Source organism: Medicago truncatula, chromosome 6, assembly GCF_003473485.1.
Source record: "Medicago truncatula cultivar Jemalong A17 chromosome 6, MtrunA17r5.0-ANR, whole genome shotgun sequence".
In the NCBI taxonomy this organism is placed as follows: domain Eukaryota; kingdom Viridiplantae; phylum Streptophyta; class Magnoliopsida; order Fabales; family Fabaceae; genus Medicago; species Medicago truncatula.
Genome location: NC_053047.1, coordinates 28,836,514 through 28,856,559, shown reverse-complemented (window position 1 = coordinate 28,856,559; position 20,046 = coordinate 28,836,514). Strand labels below are relative to the sequence as shown.

The following is a 20,046-nucleotide window of genomic DNA, read 5'->3' as shown; positions in this document are numbered from 1 at the left end:
ACAATATTTGTATAATTGTTGTCAACAAACTATGTTTTCTAATATAAAATAGTATAAGTTTGAAAAGGATTTAGGAAATAATTTTTTTTTAATTTGTGCTTTGTTGGATTTTTTTTGTTGATGAATGGTGTAATTTTTGTCAAAGTTGATGTAATTTACCTTTCATGATGTATAAGTAAATGCTTTACAAGGGCATTGTTCCCAATAACTTCATTTACCCTTTAATGATTGAATTTGTTAGAAAGATGAATAGAAGAAATGCAAAGTATTTATTGGAAACTTTCAATGAAATTTAGTTTTTGAGTGTTCTTCTTCCACAGCTTGTGCTCAACTAGGAGATTGGTATCTAAGAAAAAACAACATAGAATGTGGTTTTGGTGATTGGAACAATGCTTGTGAGACATATTTTAGATTTACCTTCCCTAATTTGTTCCACAATTCAACAAAAAAGAACCTGGATGAGAGATATCATGGCTGATGGATAAAATGCTTAAATTCTTGAGAACCTGGATGATGCGTTTTGACTGAGTTGGGTGAACTTTTTTTTTTTTTGGTAATGCTGGTTTTGCCTTTCTGCAATTCTGTCACTACAACATAATTAAGATTTAGTAACAGTTGAAAAATGTAACTAAATAAACAAAATGTTACTAAATGAATATAGTAACATTTAACCAATTATTTGGCAAACCCCTGTTACTAAATAGCTTCAGTAACATTCAAAAAATGTTGCTTATTTATATTTTCGTAACACTTTAAATATCACCAATAATATTAAAAAAATGTTGCATAATAATTTTGAGAATTTGTAAAAAAAAAAGGTGTTGTAAAGTTGTCTAGACTAAAATTGTGAATCTACCATTTTAGATTTTGCTTAGATTTGCAAAGAAATGTTTCTTAGACTTATTTGTACACATTTGAAATTTGATTTCATAATGGAATTGAAATGTGCACAACACAATTTTAATTGCATACTAAAACAATTACAAAATGTCATCCAATAAAGCATGTAAATGTAAGAAAAAGAATGTGTAATAAGCCTTCATTATGGAGGCATACAAAATATATACAGATTTTGTTCCTTTTTATTATTCTTTCATTTTCACACTAAGTAGTGCACATCCATAGCCCCACTAGTTTTTGAATGCAATATCCTCAAGCATGCGACCGATTAGCCCCTTAGCTTTCATCACCACAAGTTGACCAAAAGATTTTTTACCTTCGAAGAACCTGCAACAAATTTGAAAACATTGAAGGAATAAAACTATATGGATATATCAAGTCCTCTGCTCATATTCTTTCATTTCACCTCCATGTATGAACCATAGAATTCAGCTTACCATGTTGTTTTCCCATGTTTGTAAAAACTAAGAAAGAAGCCGGTACATGAAAAAATAGCTGATACATTACTATTATATGGACAATTTTTTAATGTGGCTTCATAAATACTTGACTAACAATCTTTCCTAGTGTTACTGAAAAAATGACCAGGTGTTTCAAGGTGAAGTGCAAGATCTAAGAAATAGGGTAATCTAATAGATATAGCAACACAAGCAACATAGTGAAAACATAATCTATAAGGTTATGGATTTCAATAACTACAGATAAATCTTCACTATTGTAGCTATATAATGCTCCTTGCTTCAATATGTTGAGCTTCAAGCTCTACTTTGAAGCATGAGTACTTGTAAAATGGTAAAGTATCGGTACCGGGTATGCACCTATATGGGGTACGCGTACCGTACTCCATTCTTGCTCATTATTGTATTGTGAGTGAAATTTGAGGCTTTCTCTTTATATTATTGAGTTTCATACTTGGTTTTATCACAACGAGTCCATGGTATAAGACTAAATTAAAGAAGATGATGAATTTATACTGTGATCGAACATCTGTTGACTTCAACTCAGTTGTTTTCTTATTCGATGGCCGAAAAATACGGGATGAACAAACTCCCGATGAGGTATGTCTTTCTACTTGAATATTGTTAACACTGGAAAAATATGTTACAAAATAACACTACAAATTTTATGCATAACTTTTCAGCTTAAAATGGAGTTTGTTGAGAAGATCGATGCAATGCTACACCAAACTGGTGGAACCCCATTAATCTATAGAATTTTATGTTGGTTTTTTTGAAAACTTTAATACATCACTTGGAAGTATTTATTTGGATGTATGTATCCTATGGATTTATAATATAAGAATTGTGTGATAAATTTTAACATCTTTATTGTAGATCTTGCTTGAAATATATGATATGCTCTTAAGGATGTAGTTTTGTCAATCACCTCCCTTTTGAAATATGGAGTATTAAATTACTATTTTTTACCTTTTAGATTTTGTAGTAGAATTTTGTTTTGAAATAGCTTTATCTTTTCTGCTAACATGACACTCATGTTAATTGTTTAGAAATGATAATGTCCAACTATATATATATTCTCATGGTTTGGATATTTCTCAGTTTGTATCCTCGCCTTTTTTATTTTATTCAAAAAAAATGCATAATTAATTACTATTGATATGAATTATCAAATATAAACTTGCTCGTCGTAAAAAAGTATAAAATATCTGTAAGCACTCTTTGAGTCATGAGAAACTTATTTTGAACTTATTAATTCATTGAGAGTTAACTTATACGGGTCTCTTTGGCAAGATAAAAAAAGCTATCTTAGGACTTATAACTTATAAATTCGCATGACAAATGAATTGTTTAATAACATTCATTTCCTTATGAACTTCCAATTTATTCCACTAGCTTCTAGCTTACTTTTTATTCATTATTTCATGTAGTGTTTGAATGTATATATAATTTGTAACTTTTTCTTCCATTTTTTCCCTTTTTATTTTATCTAAAAATTCTTTTTTTTTTCCCTTTTCATTTATTACTACACTACATAGATTCATAGTGATATACATCCAATCCAAACACAAGAGATACTTTAGTTACCATGGTGTGCATGACTAACAAAAGAGAGTTGTTTAATGTTGGAGAAGGATCAACAAGCAAGCTTGTCTCCAAGCTTTCATAGCCCTCCATTGGATTCATCTACACTCTACTTTCATCCTCTCTCTATAATGTTTTGGGTTTACAAATTGATTACAATTACAAATTACTTACACTTCTATTTAGGTGGCATTTCACATGGGAAAGGTTAATCTTTTCCACCATGGGAAAGTTGGATTCAATGATTAGATTAAGTGAAGAACATATTCTTAACATGCTCTCTCAACACTAGATTTTTCTTCACACTATCTTCCAACAATTTAAAAATTCTGAAAATTAATTTTCAAAAATTAAAAAAATCGAAAAAATATAAAAAAATTCAGATAAATGTTACACTAAGGCATTAACCTACTAATTAAAAAATTAATTGTATTAAATAGTTTTTAAGGTTATATAATTAATTTTTGTTTGTTACAAAACTATATTACATAATTATTTATAAGATATTATTAAATATTAAATTAAATTTCAAATGTTATGAAGTTAATTTTTTGTACGTTACATGAAATATAATTTAATCGTTTAATGCACGTTTTATAATATCAAAGACGTTGATAATATTAATTTTAAAACGGTTAAATTGATAATTAATTTATATTAACCGTTATGGTACTATTTTTCTATATAAATAGTAGAGATTTTGGGTATGAGTACACAACAATCACAAAATATAGTTCTTCGTTTTCTGTTCTTTGGTGCTATGATATCAATATTCTAAACTATTTCTATAATTTTTCTATTGCAAATGAAAATGTCTGCGAAACACGACTTCATCTCTAATGTTTCTCCAAGAAAACAATCGTGGACATTGGTTGTGAGGGTTGTTCGTGCTTGGTTTGGTCAAGACCACAAAAATAAAAAACTACCATTTTCCATGGAGTTGGTTCTAATGGATCGAAAGGTACCTTTTTCATATCGTTTTTCTTTTTTGTTTTTTTTTTTAGTATTTTTTTGTTTAAAGTATAGTGTTCTCATCTTTTTTATCTAGGGTGATCAAATTGGTGCGTCTATACGAAGAACATTGATCTACAAGTTCAAGGAGCAACTCCAAGAGGGAATGGTGTTCACGATTTCCTCATTTGATGTTGATAGCAACAGTGGTTCGTATCGACCATCACGCAACGAATACAAACTGAATTTCACAATCAACACAAAAGTCAAACTATCTAAAACTGTTTTGGTCCCAACAAACGTGTATTCGTTTACACCTGCACCTGATGTTTTCAATGAATCTTACGACAACAACTACTTAGTTGGTAAGTGACTATAATTTTCTTCATGTAGATTTTTTTAAATATTATTTTTGCTTACAAGAATAACACAATAATTTATATATTGAATTAATAAAATGTTTTGTTTAATATGATTCAATTGTACATTATATTGTTTTAATAATAAATAGTAATTTGATCGATATTTTAATGTGTGTTATATATGCAGATGTAATTGGAGTCATGATTGGAGTTGGAGTTGAAAGAGAGTACGAAAGAGATGGTGTAAAAACTAAAATGAATGTCATGACTTGGATTCAAATTGGTAGGTTTGATTTTATTTTTTTTTGTAATTGTAATTTTTTAAGACCTATTTTATAGTATTTTTATTAATATTTGTATAATCTTTGACAATTTTAAATAGGTACCGTTTTAAATGTACTCTTTTTGGAGAGTATGTTGAAGAGCTGAACTCTTTCCTATCGTCCGATGAATCTCAAAATGTTGTTGTAGCCATTATGTTGACAAAAGTTAAACTGTTTCAAGGTAATAATTTATGACTAGAAATTGTGATCGTTTGTTTATACGAATATATATACTTGATTCATATACTTTTGAATCTTAATGATAGGAAAATCAGCATTGCAAAATGCATTTTCTTCCACTAGAATCACATTCAATCCTGAAATTGGTGAAACAAAGTAACTAAAGAAAATGTATATATATTTTTTTTAATATAACATTTTTTTTTCTTAAGTTATAATATTATTGATTGATACTTTTTATTATAGCTTTCTTAGTGGAGTAAACAGTCAATTTCCCCCCCTGAAATTGTAAGTTTCATCAATTACCCCCTGAAATTAACAAAACTTCAATTACCCCCCTGAAATTTCACAACGTTAGTCAATTTACCCCCTCCGTCAATTTTTTTTGTTAGTGAACATGACATTTTGCAAATACCCCCTGAAGTTTTGCACTTATGTGCAAAATGCCCCCCAAACTTAAAAATTTATATTATTTTTTCTTAAAAACAAACAATTAATAGTTAAATATTAAAGCTAACTATTAATTTTGGAGTTTAGAAAAACTACATACATATTTACATCAAAATAGGGAAAAATGTGTATTTTTAAAGTGACAATAATGATTATTTCTAATAGACAAATTATTATTTTTAGAGGTTTATAAACAAATTAATAATCAGATTTAAATTTATATTTTCTCCTTCACCATCTTAGTCTTTTAACTCCTCCAACTCCTTCAACAATTTTCTCAAACCATTTAAACTACACAACCCCCAATATTAATCCACAAATCATCCCATTATTGTCACTTTAAAAAATACATATTTTTCCCCATTTTGGAGCCTATTTTGATGTATATATGCATGTAGTTTTCCCAAATTCCAAAATTAATAGTTAGTTTTAATATTTAACTATTAATTATTTGTTTTTTTAAAAAAATAATATAAATTTTTAAATTTGGGAGGCATTTTACACATAAGTGCAAAACTTCAGGGGAATATTTGCAAAACGTCATGTTCACTACAAGAAAAATTTGACGGAGGGGGTAAATTGACTAACGTTGTGAAATTTCAGGGGGGTAATTGAAGTTTTATTAATTTCAGGGGGTAATTGATGAAACTTACAATTTCAGGGGGGAAATTGACTATTTACTCTTTCTTAGTGCAAATACAAATTCTCCTGCATCAGGATTGATCCAGTTACCAAATTCATCTCGCATACCTGTAAATGAGGATTTTCTCTTACTTACTCCTAGGACCACTATTGAGGAGTTGAAGAATGTTAATAAGGTTTTATTTTTATTACAGGTCTATTTTGGTAAAGTTTGTACACCTTTTGGTATAATGTTATTTTGTACGGTGATGCAGGGCACCTCTTTTATTGTCTTGGGAATTTCAATTTTCAATTGAACAAATTGTTTTTGTTGCATGTATTGACACTTCAATAAAAAATAAAATAAAAAACCAGTTTCCATATTTACAATTTACTTATGTCTTAAACTTTACACAAATTCTAAAGTAAATACAAAAATTAAGTTTCCCTAAGTGTGAATAATTAGCGATAACCTATCATTTTAAAAATATTGTTTTTGTGTTTTAAACTTATTTTTTGTTCACAAATATAAAACCAAACTTGATTTGTTAATGCTTTTTTTATATTCAAAATTTAACATAAAAATTCTTTTTTTTTAATGAAATACAAAATATACATATATTTATGAAGTAAATTTTATTCAAAAATGTGCTTATTTTGATAAATTAAAGAAATAATGTCAATGAATATTATTTATGAAACCAATAAAAATAATAGATGTAACTAAAATTTTGAATTTAGGTTTTTTTTTATTTATAATTGCGATCATAGAGATCATTGTGATTAAATAAAAAATTAATATTTTTATTAAGAGTGAAAAATTAAAACATAGGTAATCATATCCATTTGATATATTGAATGACTGACAAACCAAAGCTAACCATAGGTAATCATATCCATTTACTAATTAGTTAATTTTTTAGAAATATATTAATTATTTATAGTGTTTTTATCTTTTGGGTTTAATTGTACTTTTGTTGATTATTTTATCACTCTCACAAAAATAGTCATCTATAAAATTTAACTTTTTCATCTCAATAAATGATTATTTATTGTTCAATTTTAAATACGAAGATAAAATACCACATAATGCCAAAATTATGGATGAAAAGAAACAAAAACAATAATATTTAAAAAATCTGTTAAAATTTAAATCATATTAATAAAATTAAAATAAAATGTATCCCGTGCTTGGCTCGGGGAGTTACACTAGTAATAAAACATAACGTACTCTAACTTACTAATATAAAGGCCCCATAATTTAAGCCCAATATTTTATTATTTAACATCTACCCTCAAACTCACAATGAGTCAACGGGAAGCATTGTAATTTTGTCAAACAAAATACGAAAAACATACTAATTAATATAAAATTCTAACACCACCTCTCAAGCTGAAGCTTACTAAGCTTTAAGCTTGTTACAAATTGACCGAGGAAAATAAATCAAATCAGCTGTTAAAAGAACCAATAAAGAGCAGCAACCAAAGTGAGCTACCTTCGTAGAGAGAGCAGCAAGAACCACTACCACCAACCAGTCAAATAGAGAACCATCCAAACAAAAGAACCGGTAGAGATAACTAGCCATACATAAGAACCAATAGAGAGAAGTGCAATGCTATCAATCAGAAAAATCCATAAGGGGAGAAGTGCAATCAATCAGAAGAATCAAAAGAACCAGTAGAGATAACGCCCAATTTTTATTTGTTTATTTATTTTATTGAGCATAGAGTCTTTTAGAATAATTTATTTAAAGGTTAATAGGCCTTTACCCTCTTGCAATATAGGTCACTTTTGGTTTTCCCCCCTGTGAAATTTTTTTGTTAGATTCCGTCCTTGTAAAATTTTTTTGTTTTGGAAAACCCCCTAGGCCAGCTGACTGTGCATTTTCGCTGATGTGGCACGCTGACTGTATAATTTTATTATTTTTCATTTTTTTAGTGTGTACATGTGGCATTTGTGATTTTTTTTTTAAATAATTAAAAATATTCATAAAATAAATATGTATCGAAATTTTTGAAAAAATTATAAAAAAAAAAATCTTAATTAAGTTCGTGAAAAATTCTAAAAAATATCAAATTCCTGAAAAAAAAATTGAATTATTTTTTTAAAATTTCGAAATAAATTTTCGTATAAAAAATACTCCCTCCGTCCCTTAATAAATGACCTAGTTGACAATATACATTATTGACTTGACATACTTTGACCATACTAGTCTACTAATTTACAAAGATAAATAATATCATGTAAGATGTTGTTGGATTCGTCTCGATGAATATTTTTAAAATATTAAATTTTTATAATTTTTTTTAGTAGAGAATTGAAGATATCAACAGTAAATCATATGCATTGGTACGTGTGTTAGAGTCAACTAGGTCAGTTATTCAGGGACCGAGGGAGTAATAAGATTTTTAGAATTTCTAAATAAATTTTCTTATTATAAAAATAACACTTTTTATAAATATTTCTTATAAAAAATAATAAGATTTTCAGAATTTCTAAATATATTTTCTTATTATAAAAATAACACTGATTATAAAAATTTCGAAATTTTTTTCAGGAACTTGATCTTTTTTAGAATTTTTCAGGAACTTAATTAAGATTTTTTTTTTTTATAATTTTTTCATTATATGAGATTTTTTTTTATTTTTCTTGTATTTTATAAGATTTTTTCATTATTTATTTTTTTATAAATTTTTCTAGAACTTTTTAAGATTTTTTTTTTTGTTTTTTTTATTTTAAATTTTTTTCCAGAATTTTTGTATTTTTTCAGCTTTTTTTTCGTTTTTTTTTATTTTTAATTATTTTTTTAAAAAAAATCATAAATGCCACGTGTAGACAATAAAAAAAATTAAAAATATACGGTCAACGTGCCACATCATCAGAAAATGGTGACTCAGCGTGCCACATCAGCGAAAATGCACAGTCAGTTGGCCTAGGGGGTTTTCCAAAACAAAAAATATTTACAAGGACGGAATCTAACAAAAAAAATTTCACAAGGGGGAACACCAAAAGTGACCTATATTGCAGGGGGGTAAAGGCCTACTAACCCTTTATTTAATTATTGTGATATGTTTTATTTTTGTGTTATGTGGGGCATTTATTAGTAGCTTTTATTTTATTATTTAGTGGAGGAATATAATTAAAATAGAATTATGAGGCTTTGGGGGCAGATTTGGAAATAAGGGAAAATAAGTAGGTTAAGGATTTATATAAAGGGGAGAGTTGGAATTAGAAAATAAGGAATATGTGTAAACTGTGTTTTCGGGAGAAAAGGGAGAAACCAAGAGAAGAGAAGAGTTGGAGAAGAGAAAGCTTGTAGAACCTTGTGATCAATCAATCTAAGGTAAGGGTGAGATTAACTTTATCTAATAATGGGTTGTATAATTCTGAAAAAGGGTTTAACCTTGTAGTTGTTGTTAGGTTTGATGATTAGAGAAATTAGGGTTAGAGATTAAAATTGATTTGTTGAAAGAGTAGGTAATATGATGAATTAGGGTAATAATTGGTGTTTAGGTTGCAGAATAATCATAAGTATATTGTTCTGAAAAAGAGTTTAATTTTATAGTTGTTGATAGTTTTGATGCTATAGAAGTTAGGGTTTTAAATTGCAATTTGATTGTTCAAAGTGTAGGTAATCCATAATCCAATGAACTAATATAAAAATCGATGTTCAGTGTAACGCTAGTTTTGATTTATTTAATTATTAAGAAAAGTTTAAAATATATTTATGTGATTTTAGATGATTTATATGATTGGTGTGATTTATGTTATTTTATGAGGACTTGTGACTTATTTTATTGTTTAGTAAAATAAGATTTAAAAATAAAATAAATATTGAGTTGAGGGGTCGTTTTGAGATTTTAGAGAGTTTTGGGGGAGAAAGAGGAATAAGATAAAATAGATAGAGGAGATATAAATAGGAGAGACCTAGTTTAGAAAAATTAGTTTGTACGATTAGTTTTTGGAGAAAAGGGAGAAAAAGTCAAGAGAAGAGAAAGAGACCAAGAGAGCTGCGATTTTTTATTTTTAAGGTAAGGGTGAGACTAGCATTCAATTCTATTAATCTATATAATTCTGATGGTTGTATTTAACAAGGGTAGGATTGATTTTAGAGAATTGGAGAATTAGGGTTAAGTGAGAAATTGAGGATTAATTGATGTAGAATAACTATGTTATGATGATGAATTAAATCCGCTGCGAAGTTTTGAATAACTATGTTGAAAAAGATAAATTGTTATTTATCTCATTTATAATTTTTAAGAAGTATAGCATTCCGTTTATGTGTTGATTACTCTGATAAATGTTATGAAATTTTTAAGTTGGGAAAACGGGGTGTTACATTCAGGTTGTAGAATAACAATAGGTGATGTTTCCAATCAAATTTGGGAGTCTTGTGTTTGAGTCTAGTGAATTAAGAGTGATTCTTAAGAGAAAAACACATTGTTAAGCTGATTTTTGAACTGTTGTGAAGCTCAAAATCGGCCGCCGAGTTGCCAAAATCGGCCACCGATTTCTGAGCTGATTTGCCAGTTTTGGTTCAACGAAAATCGGCCGCCGATTTTCTGTCAGGAAAATTTGGAAAATATTCACAATTTTCACCCCTTCTGTTTGAATATTGCCTCTACGTGGGTAACGTGCAGTTAACCAGGATTAGTTGCTGATGTGAGTTGACTCTCTCACGCGTCGTCTTATGGTCGCTCTGATACGTAACGAGATGGGGATATTTGTATTGTTTTCCAATTGTTACGTATTATTATGATTTATATTGATGAACCATTTGAAATCGAATTTTTAAGAAGTTGTTTATGTTGAGGCCATAGTGTCATTTTGTTGAATAATGAAATGTTTTTCCGCTGTGATGTAATTTTAATTATTGATAAAAGATGTTTAAATAAATAGTAATTTTACTCTATTTATCTTTTAAAGAAGTGTGACATCCTATTTAAGTTGAATACTCTGATTATCATGTATTATTTTGCATGTTGGGAAAACGGGGTGTTACAAATGGTATCAGAGCAGGTCGGTCCGTCAAGCCAAATAGTTGAGTCGTTTGTGTTGTGTGACAGTTGAAGATTGGCGTTGTGTTTTTCTAATTAATGGTTATGTTTTATTATGTGATCATGTATAACTAACTAACTTTAATGTGGTTTTTGTGTATTGTTTGAAGTTTCTATTTGTTATATATAGTTTAAGATATTTAAGCAATAATTAAATTCATTTTCTTTTGTGCTCTGAATTTCAAGGACGAAGTTCTTCTAAGTGGGGGAGAGTTGTAACGCGCTATTTTTATTTGTTTATTTATTTTATTGAGTATAGAGTCTTTTAGAATAATTTATTTAATTATTGTGATATGTGTTATTTTTGTGTTATGTGGGGCATTTATTAGTAGCTTTTATTTTATTATTTAGTGGAGGAATATAATTAAAATAGAATTATGAGGTTTTGGGGACATATTTGGAAATAAGGGAAAATAAGTAGGTTAAGAATTTATATAAAGGGGGGAGTTAGAATTAGAAAATAAGGAATACGTGCAAACTGTGTTTTCGGGAGAAAAGGGAGAAACCAAGAGAAGAAAAGAGTCAGAGAAGAGAAAGCTTGTAGAACCTTGTAATCAACCAATCTAAGGTGAGGGTGGGATTAACTTTCTCTAATAATGAGTTGTATAATTCTTAAAAACGGTTTAGCCTTGTAGTTGTTGTTAGGTCATGATGATTAGAGAAATTAGGGTTAGAGATTAAAATTGATTTGTTGAAAGAGTAGGTAATATAATGAATTAGGGTAATAATTGGTGTTTAGGTTGGAGAATGATCATAAGTATATGGTTCTGAAAAAAGGTTTAATTTTGTAGTTGTTGATAGTTTTGATGCTATAGAAGTTAGGGTTTTTAAATTGCAATTTGATTGTTGAAAGTGTAGGTAATCCAATGAACTAATATAAAAATCGATGTTCAGGTTGTAGAATAACAATAGGTGATGTTTCCTATCAAATTTGGGAGTCTTGACTTTGAGTCTAGTGATTTAAGAGTGATTCTTAAGAGAAAAACACATTGTTAAGCTGATTTTTGAACTGTTGTGAAACTCAAAATCGGCCACCGAGTTGCCAAAATCGGCCACCGATTTCTGACCTGATTTTCCAGTTTTGGTTCGGCCACCGATTTTCTGTCAGGAAAATTTGGAAAATATTCACAATTTTCATCCCTTCTGTTTGAATGTTGCCTCTACGTGGGTAACGTCCAGATAACCAAGATTAGTTACTGATATGAGTTGACTCTTTCACGCATCGTCTTAGGGTCGCTCTGATACGTAACGGGAGGATTAACCCCTTTGCCTACATACCCTTAAAGAAAAGGGATCAAAACCAATGTAGTTCCCCTAAAGAATTTCTTTGGTGGGTTGGATTGATTTTAAATTTTTGAAATTGGTTTTAAGAAGAGATAAGAGGCCTCAAGGCATGAGAAAAATAAGTTAAGGTTGGTCAAATTTTAATTACAAGAAATTCAAGTCTAATATGGATATTAAATTGATTAAACATTTGATTAAGGAAATAAAAGGAAAAAACACTTGGGTTAAATCCAAGGTTTACTAAGAAAATATTTTTGAAGTTTCATATATTTGATTTTTTTGGGAAAATGATTTTCTAAGTTAAACGCAAGCTAAAAAAACTAATTGCAACGACGTAACGTAATAAAAAGTGAGAAATTTACAAAGGACGTTGGATCCCAAGCAAATTCTCAAGTAAGTGAACCGAAAATTACTAATAGTTTTGATTTTAAGAAAATTTTTGAAGTCCGATAATTAACCTAAATATCACTAATTCATTTTGGTCCTTGATCGCGATTATGACTTAAAATGGTAAAAATAAAGTTTGGTGTTGGTGCTACTTCTCATTTATGGATATTTACAAGGGACCTAGATACATGCTAAAGTCTCAAGCAAAATGTAAATAACAAGAAAAATAAAAATGCATGAATTATATTACATCAATTCCTAAATACACACTAAAAATCAATGACAATAAAATAAATGACATGAATTAAAATATGCATGAGAGAATTCTAAATAATAATGCAAATATACTCTAGAAATAATTAAAAAAAACAGTAAATGAACAATTAACACAAAGCAAAATATTTTTTAAAGAAAAAAAAAACAGAGAAAATGGTGTAAAAATTAAAACAGTGGTGCATTTAGCAAAACAGTAGAGAAAAATTAAATGAAAATTGGCTCAGACTGGATGAATCTGGACCACTTGATGAATCAGGAGGTCCAGATTCAATCACTGTATCATCTTATCACAGCCACTGGATCAGATATCCAAGGGTTTTAAAAAAAACAGCACAAAAACAGAGAAATAACACAAGAAACACAATGACAGTCAAAGATCTGACGGTTCAAACAGAAAAGACACTTTAGTTCACATAGGAGAACACATACAAGATTTAAAACCAGATCACACAGTAGCCATCAGATCTTGGAACTATCCAGATCTGATGGCTCACAACACGAGGGAACACTGAATTGCAGTTTACGCGCGTATACATGATTGGACAAAAACATCCAATTTTTTTAACGTTTTTAAACATCCATTTTCTTGCTTTACATGAATCCGAGCTTAATTTTTGAAAACAAGTCCCAAACGGAGTAGATTTGAGTTTTAACTTAAAAAATTTTCAAAGAGAAAACACAAAAACGTGGAAAAAAATCTTCTACATCTTTACCTCGAGTTGAATCCGCTACGGTTTACCTCCTCTCCGTTGAACCACGCTCTGATATACTCTTTTTGCTCCGGTCCGGTTCTCTTCTTTCACTTCGGTCCGCGTTTAAGCCTTGTGCGGTTCGGTCTCGGTGGTTCCAAAGAAACCCGTAAGGTTTTGGGTTTTAATGCTCAAATCCGGATTGGTTCTGTGATTTTCAAGTATTTGAGTATATTTGTGATGATTTTAAGACTTTTTGAGCATTTATGGTGATTTTGGTTTGAAGGTTCTATGGAGAAAAAATTGTGATGTTCTTGATGTTCATCACAATTTTGTGATGATTTTTGTGGTTTGATTTGAAAAGAGAAGAGAAAAAAAGTTTTTGGTGTTTGTGAAATGACTACTACAGCTTTTTCTGACGCGTTTTTTCTGAGTGTGTCAGTGCAATAAATGGGGCCTTAAATAGGATAAAATTCGGGTATCCCCCTGATATAGACAAAAGACCAAAAATGCCCCTAAAGGGTCTCTGATGCAAGGTGACAGCAAGACACTTAAACTTGGAGGAAAAGTTTTTAGTATGAAACCAATCAAAGACTGCCACGTGGACTTGGACCAATGGACCTTAAAAGGGACTAAATAAAAGAAACACTATTTTTTTTTTAAAACAAAAGAACGTGAATTCAAAGAAGGAAAAAAAATAAAAGAACACTATTTTTTTTTTTTAAAAAAACGTGATTTTAAAGGAAGTAATGAAAAAATAAAATAAAAATGGGAACAAAATAAAATAATAAAAAAACATGAATCAAAAAAAGGAAAATAAGATAATGAGAATTAAATAATAATAAAGACACAATAAGTGTGTTAATGAAGGTAAAATTGTCCATTTCGGAAACCAAAATGAGTTATTTTAAAATACCTTTCTGCCGAAATTTCGTTCGAAAAATTGTCAATTGGATATGCTAATATTTGTTCAAAATCATTAGCTTTTGTGTTTTTTTTTCTCAGCAATTTAGGGGTGCTTTTGTATTATTTATTTATGGTATATGATAAAGGCAGTAATTGTTTAAAAAAAAAAGAAGATAAAGGCAATAATAGATCTACTTTAGTAATCCAACTGTTGGTCCCTTCATTCCTTCATCAAAAACATTAGGTCCCTCCACTACGCGTTTAAATCATAATAGAAAGACTTAGTAAAAAAAAAAATTATAATTCAAATGTGTAAAAAATATCAATATAAAAGAACCATCCTAACAAATTATTAATGGACTAATGGTGGACTACGTTGATTTGTTTTGTGCTTTATATATTCCTTTACAATTTTGAGTCTCAACAACTCTACGCGCCAACCGGTAAGATTAAGATTCGGGGGTAATGCTAATAAGTGTTTTAAAAATATTATTTAAGAAAATTATAAAATTAATAAATATATTTAAGCAAAATACAAGTTAAACACATGTAAAATTAATAGATATACAATTTTTAGGTAGAAGTCATTACTTTTGGAAGTTGTTTTTGTGGTCACCCGCGATGAATTTTGAGGGTTTGACTCAAGTTTTTTTTATCGGTTGTTGAGCGTGGGTTTTGATTTTGATTTTGATGGCTAGTTTTATTGGTTTTCGGTAGCCCTCGGTTGGATGGTGTTTAATTGGTTTATTGAATATTGTCTTTGATATACAATGTGTATGACTTTTCTTTTCGATGTTTCATCTATATACGATACCCTTTGCTATCTCTTTTTCAGTCTCGTCTGTTTCTATTCATTTTCTAGAGGGACTTGGTTAAACAAAATCTTGGGTAATGTTAGACGAAGTAATGTTAAATGTACTGGCAACATTTGTCCATCTTATCAAGAATAGCAATCATCGATGGACAATTTCATAGTCTCCTTTTGGCTATGAATATGGGTAATAAATAATAAGGGAGGTATTTTGGCTGAGTTCAATGCAATATTCGGTGCTCTTGATAAGGCCAAGTTGAAAGGTTGGACTAAAGTGTGAGTTGAATCATATTTTAAGTGTTTGTGAACTGCTTTATAGTTCACAAAGTCTATCCATTTATATTGCAGTCACATTTATAGGGAAGTCAATGAGTGTGTCAAAAAGCTTGAAAACTATGGGTTCTCCTGTTAGATAATATCATATTGTTTATTATATTCTAGTAAGGGTAGTTTAGTTGTCTTCCCGTTCGGATGTATGTGTTTTTCTTGGTTATGGGGATGGTCAAAAAGGTTATCGTTGTTATGACCCCCATACAAAAAAACTTTATGTTTTTCGTCATGTTGTTTTTCTTGAACACATTCCTTTTTACTCTATTTCCTCTGATTCTCATATTGATCCCTTTGGCCTTCATGATAATTTTTCAGTTGATTGTAATTTTGAGAATCGTAGGACTGATACTACTTCTACTCCAGATATTGACATCCCTCTTGTGCCCTCGGCTGCCCAACAACTTCCTGCAATTGTTGATCCTGATCCCCCGTCTTCTCCTCCTCGTTATCCATCCCGTCATCGTAAGTCTACTCAATTTCCTGATTTTGTCTATTCCACATACTCTGCTTCTTTTGCTTCTTTTCTAACCTCTATTTATAGTTTATCTATGCCCTCTTCCTATAAAGAGGCTATACTTGACCCTCTTTGGCAGCAGGCTATGAATGAAGAACTTTCTGCTTTGCACAAGACAGATACATGGGAATTAGTACATCTTCCTTCTGAAAAATGTCTCGTTGGGTATACAAAATCAAAACTAAGTCTGATGGGTCGGTTGAGCGCTACAAAGCACGCCTTGTTGCTAAAGGATTTTCTCAACAATATGGTATAGATTATGAAGAAACTTTTGCTTTAGTGGCTAAAATGACTACTATTCGCACTCTTATCGCAGTTGCATCTATTCGTCAATGGCATATTTCTCAAATGGATGTTAAAAATGCATTTCTAAATGGTGATCTTCAAGAGGAAGTTTATATGGAACCTCCACCAGGTGTTTCTCATAATCAGGGGGAAGTGTGTTAGTTGAAAAAGACTTTATATGGTTTGAAACAAGCTCCACGAGCATGGTTTGAGAAGTTTACTACTGTGATTACATCTCTTGGCTTCCGCTCTAGTGATCACGATTCTGCTTTGTTTGTTAGGTCCACTTCTCATGGTCGTATTTTACTCTCATTATATGTTGATTATATGATTATTACAGGTGATGATGTTGATGGGATTGATGATTTGAAACTACAATTAGCCAAGCAGTTTGAGATGAAGGATCTAGGTATTCTTCGCTACTTCTTGGGCATTGAAGTTGCATACTCTAATAGAGGCTACCTTATCTCCCAATCCAAGTACATTGCCAACATTCTTGAACAGGCTCACATTTCTGAGACTAGAGTAGTAGATAGTCCTCTTGAAGTGAATGTGAAATATGCTCCTTCTGATGGCGTTCCTTTGGAAGATCCCACTTTGTATCGTACTTTAGTTGGCAGTTTGGTGTACCTTACGATTACCATACCTGATATTGCTTATGTCATTCATGTTGTCAGTCAATTTGTTGTCTCTCCCACTACAGTACATTGGGCAGTTGTTCTTCGAATTCTTTGTTATCTTCGGGGAACACAATTTCAGAGTATTCTATTTCCCTCATTGTAACGCCTTCTTTTAATTATTTAATTATTTAATTGAGTCTAGAATTTATTAAGATGAGTTTATATTATATTTATATGATATATGTGTGATTTAAGAGGTTTATATGATTGAGGTGATTTTATGAGGAGTTGTGACTTATTTTATTGTTTAATAAAATAAGATTTAAAAATAAAATAAATATTGAGTTTAGGGGTTGTTTTGAGATTTTAGAGAGTTTTGGGGGAGTAAGAGGAATAAGATAGAATAGATAGAAGAGAGAAAAAGGGAGAAAAAGCCAAGAGAAAAAGCTAAGAGAAGAGCAAGAAGACCTAGAGGCTGTGATTTTGAGTTATAAGGTAAGGGTGAGACTAACTTTGCAATTCTATTAAATCTGTGATTCAATGGTTAGATTTAACATGATGTAGGATGAGTTTTAGAGGAATTGGAAACTAGGTCAAATTGTAGAATTATTGATTAAACGGTGGAAACTTGTTAGATTGATGTAGAAACTGTTCCTAGACCTCTAGTTTAAAAAAAACCACAGACCGACACCGACTATATTTAATTAATTTTGTTATTTTCTTAATTCATGTAATGTGGAGTATGGTCCCTAGTGTTGTTTTTCAAATCCTTTATAACTGTTACCAACCCAACACTTTCATCACATCGTTCATATTCCTTACTCAATACAGACTAACATTTCCTCTCTCCTTTTGTTCAAAAAAACCTTTCCATTCTTCTCATGACTGCATCACCATCCTCATCGTCCATCACGAACGATGGATACGAATACGATGTGTGTTGTATAATTAATCATAAGAATCATCTACAAATAATAATCATCATATATAAATAGAAGCATCAATAAAATATAGCTAAAAGAGAACAATGAACTTATTTGCGGTGATTTGATGTTGTAAATTCGAAGTAAACAAATACGAAACCATGAAAGTGATAACCTGCCAAGAAGTAAACCATTACATAAACCTGAGGTTATGTCACTGTCCTTGAGTATATAGAAGTGATGGCTGAGTTACCAATGTAGTTCCCCTAAAGAATTTCTTTGGTGGGTTGGATTGATTTTAAATTTTTGAAAATGGTTTTAAGAAGAGATAAGAGGCCTCAAGGCATGAGAAAAAAAAAAAGATGAGATTGGTCAAATTTTAATTGCAAGAAATCCAAGTCTAATATGGATATTAAAATGATTAAACATTTGATTAAGGAAATAAAAGAAAAAAGTACTTGGGTTAAATCCAAGGTTTACTAAGAAAATATTTTTGAAGTTTGATATATTTGATTTTTTTTGGGAAAATAATTTGTCTAAGTTAAACGCAAGCTAAAAAAACTAATTGCAACGACGTAACGTAATAAAAAGCGAGAAATTTACAAAGGACGTTGGATCCCAAGCAAATTCTCAAGTAAGTGAACCTAAAATTACTAATAGTTTGATTTTAGGAAAATTTTCGAAGTCGATAATTAACCTAAATATCACTAATTCATTTTGGTCCTTGATCGCGGTTATGACTTTAAACGGTAAAAATAAAGTGTGGTGTCGGTGCTACTTCTCATTTATGGATATTTACAAGGGACCTAGATAGATACATGCTAAAGTCTCAAGCAAAATGTAAATTAAAAATAAAAAAAATGCATGAGTTATATTACATCAACTCCTAAATACACACTAAAAATCAATGACAATAAAAGAAATGACATGAATTAAAATATCCATGAGAGAATTCAAAACAATAATGCAAATATACTATAGAAATAATAATAAAAAAAAACAGTAAATTAACAACTAACACAAAACAAAATATTTTTTTAAAGAAAAAAAAACAGAGAAAATAATTTTTTAAGTAAAAATGGTGTAAAAATTAAAACAGTGGTGCATTTAGCAAAACAGTAGACAAAAATTAAAGGAAAATTGGCTCAGACTGAATGAATCTGGACCACTTGATGAATCAAGAGATCCAGATTCAATCACTGTATCATCTCATCACAGCCACCGGATCAGAGATCCAAGGGTTTTAAAAAAAATAAGCACAAAAACAGAGAAATAACACAAGAAATACAATGACCGTCAAAGATCTGACGGTTCAAACAGAAAACACACCGTAGTTCACACAGGAGAACACATACAAGATTTAAAACCAGAACACACAGTAACCATCAGATCTTGGAACTATCCAGATCTGATGGTTCACAACGCGAGGGAACACTGAATTGCAGTTTATGCGCGTATACATGATTGGACAAAAACATCCATTATTCTTACGTTTTTAAACATCCATTTTCTTGCTTTACAATAATCCGAGCTTAGATTTTTGAAAACAAGTCCCAAACGGAGTAGATCTGAGTTTTAACTTAAAATATTTTCAAAGAGAAAGCACAAAAAGGTGGAAAAAAGCTTCTACATCTTTACCTCGAGTTGAATCCGCTACGATTTACCTCCTCTCCATCGAACCACGCTCTGATCTACTCTTTTTGCTCCGGTCCAGTTCTCTTCTTTCACTCTGGTCCGCGTTTAAGCCTTTTGCGGTTCGGTCTCAGATTGGTTGTGTGATTTTCAAGTATTTGAGTATATTTGTGATGATTTTAGGACTTTTTGAGCATTTATGGTGATTTTGGTTTGAAGGTTCTATGGAGAAAAAATTGTGATGTTCTTGATGTTCATCGCAATTTTGTGATGATTTTTTTGGTTTGATTTGAAAAGAGAAGAGAGAGAAAGTTTTTGGTGTTTTTGAAATGACTACTACAGCTTTTTACTGACTGTGTCAGTGCAATAAATGGGGCCTTAATTAGGATAAAGGCTTAATACATGTTTTGGTCCCTCAACTTATTTTTGAATTTCATTTTGGTCCCTTAACTTTAAAACGTCTCAATTTGGTCCCATAACTTTACCTCCGTTTACCTAAGTG

The 20,046-nt window shown here is 30.2% G+C and overlaps 1 protein-coding gene across 1 annotated transcript; it reads left to right on the top strand.

Annotated features, from left to right (window-relative positions):
* Window positions 1–3,753: 3,753 nt before the first annotated feature.
* On the top strand, window positions 3,754–16,340 carry LOC112418463 (replication protein A 70 kDa DNA-binding subunit-like). The gene is made up of 6 exons (XM_039827053.1): window positions 3,754–3,903; window positions 3,991–4,258; window positions 4,443–4,542; window positions 4,638–4,759; window positions 4,845–4,914; window positions 15,911–16,340. Exons 1-6 carry the CDS (start codon window positions 3,754–3,756, stop codon window positions 16,338–16,340), a joined length of 1,140 nt encoding a protein of 379 aa, XP_039682987.1.
* The last annotated feature ends 3,706 nt before the right edge of the window (window positions 16,341–20,046 follow it).

What these genes read in the sequence shown, in the direction of transcription:
- LOC112418463 (XM_039827053.1), top strand. Translation starts at nt 3,754, where the DNA reads ATGTCTGCGAAACACGACTTCATCTCTAATGTTTCTCCAAGAAAACAA. An exon ending in ACTTGGATTCAAATTGGTAG is followed by an intron (nt 4,543 to 4,637) that starts GTTTGATTTTAT and finishes AATTTTAAATAG; the next exon opens with GTACCGTTTTAAATGTACTC. An exon ending in AAAAGTTAAACTGTTTCAAG is followed by an intron (nt 4,760 to 4,844) that starts GTAATAATTTAT and finishes TCTTAATGATAG; the next exon opens with GAAAATCAGCATTGCAAAAT.